The sequence below is a fragment of the Styela clava genome, chromosome 12 (genome assembly GCF_964204865.1).
Source record: "Styela clava chromosome 12, kaStyClav1.hap1.2, whole genome shotgun sequence".
In the NCBI taxonomy this organism is placed as follows: Eukaryota; Metazoa; Chordata; class Ascidiacea; order Stolidobranchia; family Styelidae; genus Styela; species Styela clava.
This window is the reverse complement of record NC_135261.1, coordinates 56,526-73,158: the sequence shown is the minus strand read 5'-3', so window position 1 is coordinate 73,158 and position 16,633 is coordinate 56,526. Positions and strand designations below refer to the sequence as shown.

General features: G+C 38.5%; 1 protein-coding gene and 1 long non-coding RNA gene across 2 annotated transcripts; one reads left to right on the top strand and one right to left on the bottom strand.

Moving 5' to 3' along the window:
• Positions 1-1,393: 1,393 nt before the first annotated feature.
• On the bottom strand, positions 1,394-1,963 carry LOC120334996 (uncharacterized). The gene is made up of 3 exons (XR_013479699.1): positions 1,831-1,963; positions 1,622-1,678; positions 1,394-1,542 (listed from the first exon to the last, which is right to left on the bottom strand). It is a non-coding gene; the product is annotated as an uncharacterized LOC120334996 (long non-coding RNA).
• Positions 1,964-8,972: 7,009 nt separating this feature from the next.
• Positions 8,973-13,448, top strand: LOC144430402 (uncharacterized). Its single transcript, XM_078118332.1, has 2 exons — positions 8,973-9,047; positions 9,129-13,448. The coding sequence occupies exons 1-2, from the start codon at positions 8,973-8,975 to the stop codon at positions 13,446-13,448; spliced, it is 4,395 nt and encodes a 1,464-aa protein (XP_077974458.1).
• Positions 13,449-16,633: the final 3,185 nt, after the last annotated feature.

Here is a 16,633-nt window from a genome sequence, read left to right as displayed (position 1 = left end):
TTATCATCTCTTCTCAATGGAGTCTGAGAATATGTGTGTACATTATGCGACCTTGCAAAACGTACTCGTTCATGACACGAATCAGAGGCAGCATAGCCATCATGTTTGGTATTTATTCTAGTATGTGTGGCTTCATTCTGTAGCGAAGCAGATCGACGCCTGTTCAATGATGAAACATCAGCTTGCATTACATTTTTATGCACAGTTGTAGAAGGAATTTTATCACCAACCTGAAGTGAGTTCACCAATTTGGGTGATGAAGGTTTTTGCTCATTACTTGCAGTCTCTTCTCTGCGGCTCGCCAATGGCACTGAAGGCTTTTTATCACTTGCCCTGCTCGTACCTGGCAACACATTAATAGGACTCAAATTATTGAAATCTCCATCACCTTTCATTGAATCACCAGTTGATTTCGTATCCCACAATAAAAATTCCACTTCAGTCAATTCCACTTTACGCTGTGCATCACGAAGATCCATTTTACGTTTCAAAGCTTCCTCCTCTAGCTTTTCATCCGTGTGACGAAGCTGTACAATTGCTAGATCGCGTTTCACTTTGCACTGCAATCTTCTCTTGAAGGAAGCTCTCGATGTATTGTCAGAACAAATACTACCCGCATACTTTGACGATACATTTTCTGGTTGCACAGTTGAATGCGTTTTCAATTTTTCGAACCATTCCGAGATGCGTGAATCAAATTCCGATTTTTCACGCTTCAAATCATTAGTCACAGGAAAGTCAGTAATCTCTTTACCTGCACTTTCAGGAATCATGTCAATTAAAGAGATTAGCTGCTGGAACACTTCATCAACTTCTAGCCTTACTACTGACAACTTTTCAGCGTTTTCACGTAGAAGCATCAAACGTTCAGCTATCAAATACTTTTCCTGCAAAGCAGATCGCAAAATGTCCAACTGCTGCTTGGCCTTGGATTCCATTATAGCTTGAACGATGAAAGTCTTGCAACCTTGAACAGTATCTTGTTAATTATCGACGTCTTGTTGCAAGACACAATAAATGAGTCGAAAACTTTTTGCACCCAGCAAAAAGGCACTAGTGGAAAAATTTTTGCACCCAGCAGAAAAGGCAATAGTCTGAACTTTTTGCAATCAGCAAAAAGGCAAAAGTCGAAAACTTGCAGAAGTCGAAAACACAGTCGAAAACTTTTTATGTAGAAGCTTGACGGGGTGTGACCTTATGCACCCTGCTTGCTACACAAAGACGAAGGGCGCTGAACCGTGCGCCAATATTTTCCAGTCTAAACGCTCTAGTAGTCTATCACAATACAGCAATATCAGTCTATGTTCGGTCCCGACAATCCTCTCCAAATTATCTCTGCCTTATAACTGAGATAAGCAAGCTGAAGTCCACAAGCCCACAATACACAACTTCAAACACAGGAGAATTGTAATATTTCGTGGAAATATCAAGCACTTGCTCAGCATAAATTATAAAATCGAGATGTCAGATGGAGCCAAATAGATCACGGAAACAGATGACGAATACAGATAGATTGAGTTGAGATAGAGAGAGAGAGGTTTTCTAAAGAAAACAAAATACACTATAAATACTATGAATTTGCGCATAAATACCCAACATGCAATCAAATTATATCGCTTACCGACTGTTTTTAGCCAAGGTCAACAATATATCGAATCTTTTATGTAACTGCAGAACACTGAAATAAACACGAACAAATAAGCACTACAGTAACAGTACTTAACCCTACAGCATTAATTGTGGCAATAAATATATATAATACCAACAGTATGTCATCCAAATAGGACTACTACATAACAAGCCAAATGAAATGAAATACAGAAAACTCACAAAGAATTGTTCACAAAACAATCAAAACGCAGGGCAGATTCACAAATTGCAGTTCAATATTCCAGAATTCAATGCAGCAAATTTTAAACTATTAGCAAGTTAAATAAGCATGAAACAAAGAGAACCATAATTAGCCCACTATAAATAATATGATACAGCTTTCCTAACGATAAATCGCCATAGAAGTAACGCATTGCAACAGCAAACTAGCTGTGCACATTTATAATTTCGGCTCTAACGCCAGGCGATACAATAACGATGTAAACACGCAAATTGCAGTAGACAGACAGAAACCTTCTCGGCTCGGTCTACAGATAATAAAGAAACACATCAAATGCGAGTAATGAATTGAGACGTTTGCGACGTTGACAAACGAAAAGATGCAAACGTGTCAGCAATAAAGAAATATACACTACCGGCGCTGGAGATCTAACAGTACCCACTTTTGACTAAACCACATAACAGCATAACGCGGTACTAAGTCCATGTTTTACAACCTATAGGTAAACCTACTGATTCACTTTTATATACACAAATTCTATCTTATGCAGCCTGATAAAATCAAATTAATATGCTGCTATTTGCGGTACCGGTACCCATGCCATAACTGTAAATTAATCTGCTGGCACTCAGCCGAGCAGTTGCTGTGTTTATCTCGCCTCGAAGGTGCTTGGAGTCTCTCTTTTGCATTATCGAGCGTCTTGCCCGCAATACGTTGTTTAAAAATAACAATCTGGCAAGCGAGTACGAATTTAATACTTGTTGTAATTTATTTTGGATAAAGCAGCTCACAGCAATATTTGCCTCCAAACGTGAAACGTTTTGCACTGATAGACAGATGCGCAGCATAATATATTTGCAATGACACGTTTCGTAAATATTTACGTTCCATTAAAGTGCTATAAACGTGTCTTAAAATGCGCAAAAATGAAAAATATTTTTAAAATCAACATAAACTTAACTTATAAATACAGCCAACGATGCCCTCTTCCAGGGTTCATCAAGAAAGTGTCATAGGTTTTGACGCCGCTTACTGCAAAACAAGCGATGTACAGCGGCACGTGGTACCACATAAATCCATGGAGACAATTATGAATTCAGGAACAATTTTTGTTTTCTGCATTAATATTGGAATCGTTCGAAGGCCACAAAAATTAGTTCGTGGGCTGCAGTTTGTCGACTCCTGTCCTAAAGTACTATTTTAAATATGTCTACTTTCTAACTTAATACTTATCATTATGTAAGTGAACGCAATACATATAAACATATGTCTTACGTTCGTTCCCTCGTCCACCGTATGACGCTTTTGAGATGGACGTTAGCATTGGTGGGAGTCAGCCGGTTCGCACCGGTTCTATAGATCCGTCTCACGGAATTTTATGAGATCAATGAACCGCTTAGCTTCAATGGTTACTTACTACGCATTACGTACTTACATAAAAAGCATAAAGACAGAAACGTAAATGGCCAACTAATCCCATTCCCGACATGGAATGGTAACCGGGCATTAGGCCGTGGTCAGCCAAATGGTTAAGCCGATTTTCCTCTCTTCTGGTTTAAATATGTTAATCCTATTCTAACGTCCACCATGAAAGCGTCATATGGTGAACCGAGAGAGCGGGCATCGGTACGAAGATAGGAAATTGTTATATTTAGAACTGTCCTTCGATTGTGGCAAAATATCAAGGTATAGGTAGCACATTTTTAAGCTACCAATAATGGTGGTCGAATATTCTTTTCCAGAATTAAGCCTACGTTAAATGCAGACAACCTAAATGGCATTTTTCCTCGAGGTACGCTTCAATAATATCATTGGCATAGTTGAACAGCACAAAACCTGAAAGTTTGCTCGAAAAAAAATCGGAGTTTGTTAGCCTGGACGCGTGTAGCGCAAAAGGGAGTTTTGGTCTAGTGTAGTGAATTGGGTACTGGGTCGGGAGTAGGAAGTATGGGGAGACAGGTCGGTGGGTTGAGGATAGGAAGGCTGAGGGAGATAGGGCAGTGGATCGACGTTAGGAAGACTGAGGGAGATAGGGCAGTGGGTCGAGGATAGGAAGGCTGGGAAGAAAGGAAAGTGGGTGGAGGATAGGAAGGCTAAGGGAGATAGGGCGGTGGTTCGAGGATAGGAAGGCTGAGATAGGTAGGACTCTGGGTCGAGGATAGGAAAGCTTAATAAGATCGGGCGGTGGGTAGAGGATAGGAAGGCTTAATAGTGAGTCTGCGAGTGATAGGGCAGTGGGTCGAGTAAAAAAGGCTGAGAGAGGTAGGGCAGTGGGTCGAGGATAGAAAAGCTTAGAGAGATAGAACCGTGAATCGAGAATAGGAAGGCTGAGGAAGATAGGGCAGTGGGTCAATGATATGGAGGCTGAGAAAGATGGGAAGGCTGTGGGAGATAGGGCAGTGGGTCGAGGATATGAAGGCTGAAGGAGGTAGGGCAGTGGGTCGAGGATAGAAAAACTAAGCGAGGTAGGAAAGTGGGTCAAGGATATGAAGGCTGAGGGAGATAGGGTGGTGGTTCGAGGATAGGAAGGCTGAGATAGGTAGGACTCTGGGTCAAGAATAGGAGAGCTGAAAAAGATCGGGCGGTGGGTAGAGGATAGAAAGGCTTAATAGTGCGTCTGCGAGTGATAGGGCAGTGGGTCGAGAATAAAAAGGCTGAGAGAGGTAGGGCAGTGGGTCGAGGATAGAAAAGCTTAGGGAGATAGAACAGTGAATCGAGAATAGGAAGGCTGAGGAAGATAGGTCAGTGGGTCAATGATATGGAATCTGAGAAAGATGGGAAGGCTGTGGGAGATAGGGCAGTGGGTCGAGGATATGAAGGATGAAGGAGGTAGGGCAGTGGGTCGAGGATAGAAAAGCTAAAAGAGGTAGGAAAGTGGGTCGAGGATATGAAGGCTGAGGGAGATAGATCAGTGGGTCGAGGATGGGAAGGCTGAGGGAAATTTAGAAGTGGGTCTAGAATAGGAAGTCTGAGTGAGATAGGGCGGTGGGTCGATGATAGGAAGGCTGAGCGAGATAGAAGGATGGTTCGAGGATAGGAAGGCTGAGGAAGATAGGGCATTATGGCCTAACCCCTCAACAAGTAACACTTACTACGTTCCAATGTCCGCCATCTTGGTTTGCATACTTCCAGAGCACCAATTTATGTACTGTACAGTACAGTATAATGTTCCGACTTAACACTGAAACTCGGATTTATTCCGTTCGGTTGAAATTCTCAAGAACGGAACAACGTCGTAAGTCGAGGACTCCCTGTAAGTATATGATGTGTATATCTGCGGGTCCAATCTATATGCGGTTGCTAAAACCCATGGGTTAGGATTAGTATGGGTTCAAATATCTCTAAAACAAAAAATTCCCATAGCTGCAACAGTATGCAGGTGCAATTGTCGTGGGTTCAGATGTACGTGGGTTCAAATGTACCTGGGTTCGAATGTAATTGAACCTATGCCTATATGTGTGCTGGAGGAGTATTCATTTCAAAATGTCTTCTGTTTTTTTGAAATGAATTTAGGCATACACGTTGAGAGTTCTGATTTCGATAAATGTAACCAAGAGTTCACTTATCTACAGAGTATAACGATGAATTACTTATGTCAGATACGCATACTATTAATTAGTTAATAGAAACATGACCACACTCTATTCGGGGTTACTGATAAACTGAATAACCATTTAGGATTACGATAATTATCACTGATAAGTTGAATAACCAATTAAAATCACGATGTCGTTTCAATCGTTTTACTATTTGTTTTTTATTGTAGCACTTACATAAGGCAGGGTTAGATCTAGATTACAAGAATCAACGATTTCAGCCGAGTTTGAGCTGAAATGTGATGCAAGTTTTCCGTTTTTATCTGCCTGAGATACTCCATGCCAGATTTAAGAGAATGAATTTATCTTTGTTAATTTATATTGAAACCGCCTCGCATTTGTTTTCGTTTGTTTCACACTTGACTGATTTTGTGATTTGCGTATTCTGCGATTGCAACATAACCTCACACATTGATGTTGCCATGTTTCTAGTATTGTTTTGTAGTTATTTCTAGGTTTGTATTGGGCATATGTAATGCTGCTCAAGTAGGGTTTAGTACTAGTGTAATTTATGATATTTTTCTGATGACAACCTACCCCGATTTGCAGACTGTTAACGAATTAGAACATAGAATTATGCTAATTTGTCCTGTGTTGCTAGGCCAGCTCTCTTTGTGTTGTTGCTTATTTCTGGCAACGCTCGTTCTTTCGCTCGCTGCTTTTTGGGCGGGAGTGTTGGCAGTGATTGTCTGCTCTCCAGTTTTGTTAGATTTTTAGCTGTTTGAGGTCTCAAGGAACCGGGTTTTTTAAGTCATATATTTAGTATAAGGTTACCTTTGAATCTTTCCCAGCTCTATTCGCGTTTAGATGTTCGTTATTCTCAGTAGGCTAGGAAAACAGTTGCAAGTAGTTATTTCATGATATTTTGTGTGTTTATTTGTTAGATCTGATCAAATATAGAGCTAGTTAAAATAATAGCTTCCAGTCAAATAATTGGTTGTTCTTTGAGTTGAAGGCTACATCGTCAAGTAAGTCTTTGATTTATCGTATTTCATGCTTTATTTAGTGATATGAAACTGCAATTTTAAGGTAAACAATTGTGCTGTATTTTTGGCTTTTTCAATTAATTTGTGATTCTAAATTGATAAATATTGTGCTTTTTAAGTGCTAATTAGTTAGATATTTGGTAAGTTTTATTGTGTGACATATTTTGAGACTGTTTTTCATTTCTGTTTAGAAAACCGTACAAATTGACAACTGTATACTGATTCGTACTTTCAACTGTAATTGAATTTCAATCGTACGTACACTGCATTTTAAACGTACCTTTTTTGTGACAACAAGAAATTTCAAAAGGCAATTTGTACGCGTATTTTTATTGTGGAGTCTCGAAACGATTCAGAGAGCAACCGTCCGTTAACGTGTGTTGGCGCTAGATAGCGACTCCGATTTGGCGCCTACATAAGTTTTTTGACGTTTGCACAAAAGCTGAAAGGAAAATTGGACATTAATTCTGAAGTTGCCTGGTTGAAGTTAAATAAAAATGGCAACGGCTGATGCTCACTTAAATGTCAAGGACAATGAAGATGATTCAACAACAAATGACGGTTTTGCAAAATCAGACGTTCATGAAACAACAATAATTGCAATGTCAGTTGAAACACAACCTAAATCAAGTCTTGCATTGGCAAGTGAAAATGTTGTGAGTGATCATTCTAGTGGTGTGATTAAAGAATTGTTCCTAAGAATACCTGATGTGGATTCAGTTTCTCACCTAAGTTCGCGAAAGAGCACTAATAAAGAGAAGTCTGTAGCATCTTGTGTTGCTGAAGAAATGTCAACAAACACACATGTAATGACCACAAGATCAAAAGTGAAACAAAAGAAATCAACTGTTTTAACTCGGGATTGTTTGTCAAGAAATTCAAATAGACGAAGCTTGAAAACGTTTCGTAGTGCAAGTTATCGATCAACATCTGTTGTCCAGTCACATAAATCAGCTCTTAGTGAGTCGCAAATAGAAAACATCTATGAAGCACGAAAAATAAGTCAGCAAAGAAAAACTGAGCTAGAGAAACAACAGCTCGGTAACCGGTTGCAACAAGAAAAAGAAATTTGGGAAGAAAATAACCAAATTGAAGACTTGACACTGGAAAAGGAGTGGCAAGAACTCCTGCAACAACAACAAGTTGAGGAGGAAGAATTAAGAAAAGAAAAACAACGTCAAGAAGAAGAATTAAGAAAAGAAAAACAACGTCAAGAAGAAGAATTGAAAAAAGAAAAGCAACGTCAAGAAGAAGAATTGAGGCACGAAAGTCAACGTCAAGAGGAAGAAATTAGAATTGGAAATCAACGTAAGCGAGAAGCATTTATGCGTCGTCGCCAGGAAATACAACAAAAAAGAACGATCGAAAACGTTACATTCGATCGACGTAAACAAAGAACCCTGCAAGAAATCGAAGACAGAAGTCGACGAGAACTGCTGGGATTGGACATGGACTTTAATGAAACTTTAGCAGAAAGTGGGATAATTGGTAATAAATCCCCATCTGCTGTTATTGCTAATGATACTACTAATCAACAATCGACACAAAATTCTGTAACTACACCATCAGAACCTGAACCCGATATAAAAAATCACCTGTAATGTTACCTGTAACAACTGCACAATTTTCACAACCGCAGATCACACAAGTCACCAGAACGAATATGTTGAGTACCATGAGTAGAAGGAGGACAATCGCCGGGGAAAATGGTGAGTCGGTTATTACTGCCTCTGAAATTGAAATTTGCAATCCACAAAATGTTAGTGTGACTATGGGTGGTGATGTCGCAGTTGAGAATGTGTCTCATGTGCCCGAACAAATAATTTGTACTACTGGGTCATTGAATCCCAGAAATGTGTTGAGTGTTAGTTCAGGAGTGGCTACTACCTGTTCTTATATGCTGAATGATAGTACCGTAGCTCCCCGGGTGAGTGCGTGTACTATGAACAATGTGACTCGAATACCTGAAATGAGTGTGAGTTTACCATTCACCTCACCTATTTCAAATGCTAGTCAGATTCCAATCTATACTGCTCCTAAAACAAGTTCTGTACCGGTAGTGACTATGTCAAATAATGTCCCTTTAACAGGTGTGACCCAAATGCCTGTTATGCCTAATCAAGTTTTGTCATACCCTCAAATAATTTATGTACCCCAACCTCAGTTTGGTTTACCACCTTCGGAACCCCCTACTTTTTCTGGAGATGCTGCGGAGTACAGATATTTTTTGGATATATTTGACACTGTAATTGGAAGTAGAGTTCAAAGCCCTAAAGAAAAAATGGTGTATTTGCTTAAATATACAAAAGGTCCTGCTCATGCACTGGTCAAAGGTTGCCAGCATCGTGGATCTGAATGTTATAATGAAGCAATTCAGTTGCTTGATGAAACATATGGACGAAAATATCAAATAGGGGAAGCTTGTATAAATTCAGTTTCCTGTGGTCCTAATTTAAAATTGGCTGATAAAGATGCCCTAACAATGTTTGCCGCAGAGCTGATGTCCTGTATGAATAGGGAATTGAATATAATAATGTATCTATTATGACAATTGATAAGATGGCCATGAGAATGCCTCATTCTTGGAGGGCAGGGTGGCTGTCTGTAGTTGATGACGTTTTAAATGAAAAGAAGGTGAATTTAACAGTTGAACATTTGGCGAATTATGTTCGAAAACGAACTCGTGAAAACACGAATCTGCCTTCTAATGATTAGAACTCATCTCCAAAGCAATCGAACCCTGTGAAAGGTCTGAAACCCTATAGATCAACATTTGCTATATCAGTTGTTGATAGGCCTGTACGAAAATGTGTTAAATGCAATAAAGATCATTTTTTGAATCAGTGTGTTAAATTTCGGGAATTGAGCTATGAAGATAAAATTGAGTTTGTCAGGAACCGAAATCTTTGTTTTTCATGCCTCGAACCTGGTCACTGGAGCAAAGACTGTAAGCAAACAAAGCCTTGTAAGGTTGAAGGATGCAAGAGAAGACATACAACGGTTCTTCATCCTCCAGCCAAAACTCAAATTAATCATTCTGGGACAAAAGGTGATGAATCTCCTGTTTTGAAAAATTTTGGCTCTCAAACACCTGAAACTGAAACCAAATTTAATGCTTTTGTTAATACATCTAAAAATGAAAAGATTTTGCTCAATGTGATTCCTGTTAAAGTACGTGTTAATGGTGACAAAAATGCTATTGTGACAAACGCATTTTTTGATAATGGTTCCACTTGCTCATTCATAAGTGAGTCTCTTATGCACAAGTTAAATGTTGATGGTCTCAAGATAAATTTGAATGTTCGTACAATAAATAATGAAACTGAAAGTAAACAAAGTATCATTGTGAAAGGTCTTGAAATTTCGGACTTTGATGAATCTGAATATGTGCCATTGACGCCATTATTTTCAAACGATAAAATTGGTGTTGAGCAATCTGATATTCCCTCTCAAAAGGACGTGGATCAATTTATTGAATTTAAGAATGTTGTTATACCAAATATTAAATCTGAAGTGGGTCTTTTAATTGGCAAGGATAATCCTAAATTGCACAAACCATTGGAAGTTGCCTATGGCCCTCATGACTATTTTGCATCTGAGACTGTTGGCTGGATTAGTTGTCCCCCTAAGAAGAATGACAATCAAGGTAATCCATGTAATTATTTTGTGAAAAATGAAGTGCATCCATTGTGGCAAATGTGCACGGATTTCATTGATTCGGCTAATAATGAAAAGGAAGAAATCTCCCCTCGACAACAAATGTTTCTTGATAGGGTGAGCGAATCTATTAAGTTGAAAGATGACGGACACTATGAAATTGATTTGCCATTTATAAATCCAAATTCGAAATTACCTTCAAATTATTTGCAAGTGAAACAGCGAACCGAATCGCTCAAGCGTCGATTTATTAGGGATCCAAATTTTTATTCCGAATATAAAGATTTTGTGGAAAATATGTTAACTATGGGCTATGCAGAAGAAGTTTCTGATTCTACTGAAAGTGAAGGTCAAATTTGGTATATTAATCATCATGGCGTTTATCACCCTGAAAAGAAGAAAATTCGTGTAGTATTTGACTGCTCATCTAAATTTCAAGGAATCTGCCTTAACGACGTTCTGTTACAGGGGCCGGACCTGGCCAATAACTTGGTTGGTGTTCTGTCAAGGTTTCGCAAAAATGTGGTTGCTGTACAGGGAGATATTCGCTCAATGTTTTTACAAGTGAAGGTACCCGAAAAACACAGAAATTATCTTAGATTTTTCTGGTGGGAAGACAGCGACATAAATAAACCCATGAAAGAATTTCGCATGACAGCTTATCCATTTGGAACGGTTTGCAGCCCAAGTTGCTGTAATTATGCATTGAAACAATCTGCCGAAGACAATAAACATGATTTTGATATAAGTGTTATAAATGCAATTAACGATTCATTCTATGTGGATGATTTTTTCGATTCAAGACCAAATGCAGAAAGTGCCGTTTCTCTTGTGAAAAATATTTCTGCTGTCTGCGCAAAGGGCGGATTTGAAGTTTTAAAATGGATCAGTAATAATCGCAATGTTATTGCCGAAATTCCTGAAGATATGAGATCAAAGAATTTGAAAAATTTAAATTTAGCTGTTGACGCTTTACCTCTTGAACATGCTCTAGGTATGATTTGGAGTGTTGATGAAGACATCTTGTGTTTCTCTGTTAATCCTAAAGAGAGACCTTGTAATAGACGTGGCATGTTAAGTGTCGTGAATTCTATTTTTGACCCAATGGGCCTGGTACAGCCAGTGCTTCAGCCTGTGAAGGTTTTAATGCAAATGCTTTGCAGACAGAAGTTCAGTTGGGATGACCCAATACCGCCGGGAGTTGAACAAGAATGGCTAAAATGGCTTTCTGAGTTGCCTAAACTGAAGGAATTTAATGTACCAAGATGTTTTGTACCCGTGGATTACGGTGAAGTTGTAGAAACTCAAATTCATCATTTTTCGGATGCGTCTGAAAAATCATATGGCGCTGTGTCTTATCTCAGGATGTTGAATTCATCTGGACAAATACACTGTGTGTTACTTTGTGGAAAATCTAGGCTAGTACCATTGAAAGGCTCGACAATACCTAGACTCGAACTGTGTGCAGCAACGATTTCTGCGCGCACTGATAAATTTTTCAGAAATGAGCTCAAAATTGAAATTTTGGCATCTTATTTTTGGACAGATAGTACGACGGTGTTACGCTATTTGGCTAATGAGGATAAAGTATTTAAAACTTTTGTTGCTAACAGAGTAAATCTAATCAAGGAAGTTTCTGAAATTAACCAATGGTATTATGTGCCATCTAAATTGAATCCGGCTGATGTTGCCTCCAGAGTTATGTCAGTGGATGCTTTCCTGAATTATCCGGAATGGAAATCTGGTCCAAGTTTTTTATGGAAATGTCATGATGAGTGGCCTGAACAACCTGATTTCTTACATTCTGTGTCTGATGGAAATTTGGAAATTAAGAAAGAATTGCCTGAAAAATGTTTTGCTGCTGTGAAAGATCAACCATGTGTTCTTGATGATGTCGTTGCTAAATATTCAAATTGGTATCACTTGAAGAAAATAATTGCTTGGATGTTACGTTACATAAACAAATTAAAGTTAATTGTGGGATCAAACTGCAATTTGAAATCTGGACCTGTTGAATCTTTAACTGTAGAAGAAATGATTCTGGCTGAGGTGGAAATTATAAAGCATGAACAAAGAAAATACATTTTAAAAGAAATTGATGTTTTGTTCAAAGGAAAACAAATTCCAAAATCAAGCTCTTTATGTAATTTACAACCATTCTTGGAAAACGGACTACTTTGTGTAGGAGGTAGGATCAGAGCAGCAAATGTTGAGTTTAATGCGAAGCATCCAATTATTATTCCAAAAGAAAGTAAAATTGCTTCTTTGATAATAGATTATGTCCACAGAACAACTGGTCATAACGGTCGTGAATATTTGTTAGCTGAAATAAATCAAAAGTATTGGATCGTAAAAGGTAATGCTTTGGTGCGAAGTGTTTTGAGAGGATGTGTTCCTTGCAGGAAGAGACAACGTCCTCCTGAATCTCAATTAATGGCGGACTTACCTGAGAATCGCTTGATACCGGATAAACCTCCTTTCACATATGTTGCAGTGGATTGTTTCGGTCCATTCTTGATCAAGCAAGGAAGGAGTGAGGTTAAACGTTATGGTGTGCTTTTTACTTGTTTAGTGTCGCGCGCTGTACATGTGGAAATAGCAAACAGTCTGGACACTAGTGCTTTCATTATGTCTCTTAGAAGATTCATAGCAAGGAGAGGTCAAGTTATTGAGATGCGATCTGATAATGGCACTAACTTCCCCTCTGGTGAACGAGAACTCAGAGATGCGATTAAATCTTGGAACAAAAACCAAATTCATGATTATTTGTTACAGAAAAACATCAAATGGATATTTCAAACGCCTGCTTCATCTCATCATGGTGGTGTGTTCGAGAGACAGATTAGAACTATAAGGAAAATTTTTAATGCTATTTGCTGTGAACAAGTGTTGACAGATGAGAGTTTAAGAACTCTTATGTGCGAATGCGAAAATATTGTGAATGAACGACCGATAACTACAGTATCGAACGACCCTAAAGATTTAACTCCATTAAGTCCAAATAATTTATTACTGATGAAAGAGGAACCAATGCTTCCTCCAGGTGTGTTTGACCCCAAGGACATGTATGCTCGAAAGCGTTGGAAGCAAGTCCAATATCTTGCGGATGTTTTCTGGAAACGTTGGAGAAAGGAATTCCTTCCGCTTCTTCAATGTCGACAAAAATGGAACAAAGTGCAACGAGATCTTCAAAAGGATGACATTGTACTTGTTGTGAATGAGAATCAACCACGAAACACTTGGTTGCTGGGACGAGTCATTGAAACTTACCAGGATAGCAAGGGTAGGGTTCGTTCCGTGGGTGTTCAAACCAAATATTCCATATTCCAACGCCCTGTGACAAAACTTGTACTTCTGCGTGAGTGTGATGAAGCATGATTTGATACCTTTTCAATTTCGTTTTAAAGAATTTCTTTCTAGCATGGTTGTTGAGTGTGTTTGATGTGTTTTGAGTGTGTGGAAATCTTGTAAATTTGTAGATGCAAATTTCAAATTTCCAAGGGGCCGGGATGAAACCGCCTCGCATTTGTTTTCGTTTGTTTCACACTTGACTGATTTTGTGATTTGCGTATTCTGCGATTGCAACATAACCTCACACATTGATGTTGCCATGTTTCTAGTATTGTTTTGTAATTATTTCTAGGTTTGTATTGGGCATATGTAATGCTGCTCAAGTAGGGTTTAGTAGTAGTGTAATTTATGATATTTTTCTGATGACAACCTACCCCGATTTGCAGACTGTTAACGAATTAGAACATAGAATTATGCTAATTTGTCCTGTGTTGCTAGGCCAGCTCTCTTTGTGTTGTTGCTTATTTCTGGCAACGCTCGTTCTTTCGCTCGCTGCTTTTTGGGCGGGAGTGTTGGCAGTGATTGTCTGCTCTCCAGTTTTGTTAGATTTTTAGCTGTTTGAGGTCTCAAGGAACCGGGTTTTTTAAGTCATATATTTAGTATAAGGTTACCTTTGAATCTTTCCCAGCTCTATTCGCGTTTAGATGTTCGTTATTCTCAGTAGGCTAGGAAAACAGTTGCAAGTAGTTATTTCATGATATTTTGTGTGTTTATTTTTAGATCTGATCAAATATAGAGCTAGTTAAAATAATAGCTTCCAGTCAAATAATTGGTTGTTCGTTGAGTTGAAGGCTACATCGTCAAGTAAGTCTTTGATTTATCGTATTTCATGCTTTATTTAGTGATATGAAACTACAATATTAAGGTAAACAATTGTGCTGTATTTTTGGCTTTTTCAATCAATTTGTGATTCTAAATTGATAAATATTGTGCTTTTTAAGTGCTAATTAGTTAGATATTTGGTAAGTTTTATTGTGTGACATATTTTGAGACTGTTTTTCATTTCTGTTTAGAAAACCGTACAAATTGACAACTGTATACTGATTCGTACTTTCAAATGTAATTGAATTTCAATCGTACGTACACTGCATTTTAAACGTACCTTTTTCGTGACAACAAGAAATTTCAAAAGGCAATTTGTACGCGTATATTTATTGTGGAGTCTCGAAACGATTCATAGAGCAACCGTCCGTTAACGTGTGTTGGCGCTAGATAGCGACTCCGATTTGGCGCCTACATATATGATGACAATATGATAGCTTCAAGACAACAATAATCCGTCAGTTAGTTATAGGATATATATTTTATATTTTCACCAGCTTTATGTGGCTATGAGTTTAAAAGTTGATTGAGCACAAAAAGAAATCAGTACCAATATGTTTATTCAATTAACAAAGGATTTACAATTGATTATGGAAATTTATTGCGAATTCAGTGCAGGGAATGCGTAAAAACACGGTGATTTTTCCAAGCGTAGTTTGGCTGGGATATCATGTTGATCAACTACAATATGCATGCTACAATATGGTAAAGGTACCCACTTTTGACTAAACCACATAACAGCATAACGCGGTACCAAGTCCATGTTTTACAACCTATAGGTAAACCTACTGATTCACTTTCATATACACAAATTCTATCTTATGCAGCCTGATAAAATAAAATTAATATGCTGCTATTTGCGGTACCGGTACCCATGCCATAACTGTAAATTAATCTGCTGGCACTCAGCCGAGCAGTTGCTGTGTTTATCTCGCCTCGAAGGTGCTTGGAGTCTCTCCTTTGCATTATCGAGCGTCTTGCCCGCAATACGTTGTTTAAAAATAACAATCTGGCAAGCGAGTACGAATTTAATACTTGTTGTAATTTATTTTAGATAAAGCAGCTCACAGCAATATTTGCCTCCAAACGTGAAACGTTTTGCACTGATAGACAGATGCGCAGCATAATATATTTGCAATGACACGTTTCGTAAATATTTACGTTCCATTAAAGTGCTATAAACGTGTCTTAAAATGCGCAAAAATGAAAAATATTTTTAAAATCAACATAAACTTAAGTTATAAATACAGCCAACGATGCCCTCTTCCAGGGTTCATCAAGAAAGTGTCATAGGTTTTGACGCCGCTTACGGCAAAACAAGCGATGTACAGCGGCACGTGGTACCACATAAATCCATGTGGAGACAATTATGAATTCAGGAACAATTTTTGTTATTTCCATAATATTGGAATCGTTCGAAGGCCACAAAAATTAGTTCGTGGGCTGCAGTTTGTCGACTCCTGTCCTAAACTAAGTACTATTTTAAATATGTCTACTTTCTAACTTAATACTTATAATTATGTAAGTGAACGCAATACATATATACATATGTCTTACGTTCGTTCCCTCGTCCATCGTATGACGCTTTTGAGGTGGACGTTAGCATTGGTGGGAGTCAGCCGGTTCGCACCGGTTCTATAGATCCGTCTCACGGAATTTTATGAGATCAATGAACCGCTTAGCTTCAATGGTTACTTACTACGCATTACGTACTTACATAAAAAGCATAGAAACAGAAACGTAAATGACCAACTAATCCCATTCCCGACATGGAATGGTAACCGGGCATTAGGCCGTGGTCAGCCACATGGTTAAGCCTATTTTCTTCTCTTCCGGTTTAAATATGTTAATCCTATCCTAACGTCCACCATGAAAGCGTCATATGGTGAACCGAGAGAGCGAGCATCGGTACGAAGATAGAAAATTGTTATATTTAGAACTGTCCTTCGATTGTGGAAAAATATCAAGGTATAGGTAGCACATTTTTAAGCTACCAATAATGGTGGTCGAATATTCGTTTCCAGAATTAAGCCTACGTTAAATGCAGACAACCTAATTGGCATTTTTCCTCGAGGTACGCTTCAATAATATCATTGGCATAGTTGAACAGCACAAAACCTGAAAGTTTGCACGAAAAAAAATCGGAGTTTGTTAGCCTGGACGCGTGTAGCGCAAAAGGAAGTTTTGGTCTAGTGTAGTGAATTGGGTACTGGGTCGGGAGTAGGAAGTATGGGGAGACAGGTCGGGTCGAGGATAGAAAAGCTTAGGGAGATAGAACAGTGAATCGAGAATAGGAAGGCTGAGGAAGATAGGTCAGTGGGTCAATGATATGGAATCTGAGAAAGATGGGAAGGCTGTGGGAGATAGGGCAGTGGGTCGAGGATATGAAG

Bases quoted from the DNA above. Each gene is read 5' to 3' on its own strand.
- LOC144430402 (XM_078118332.1), top strand. From the start codon at position 8,973: ATGGCCATGAGAATGCCTCATTCTTGGAGGGCAGGGTGGCTGTCTGTA. The intron at 9,048-9,128 runs GTGAATTTAACA...TCTAATGATTAG, and splicing joins ACGTTTTAAATGAAAAGAAG to AACTCATCTCCAAAGCAATC.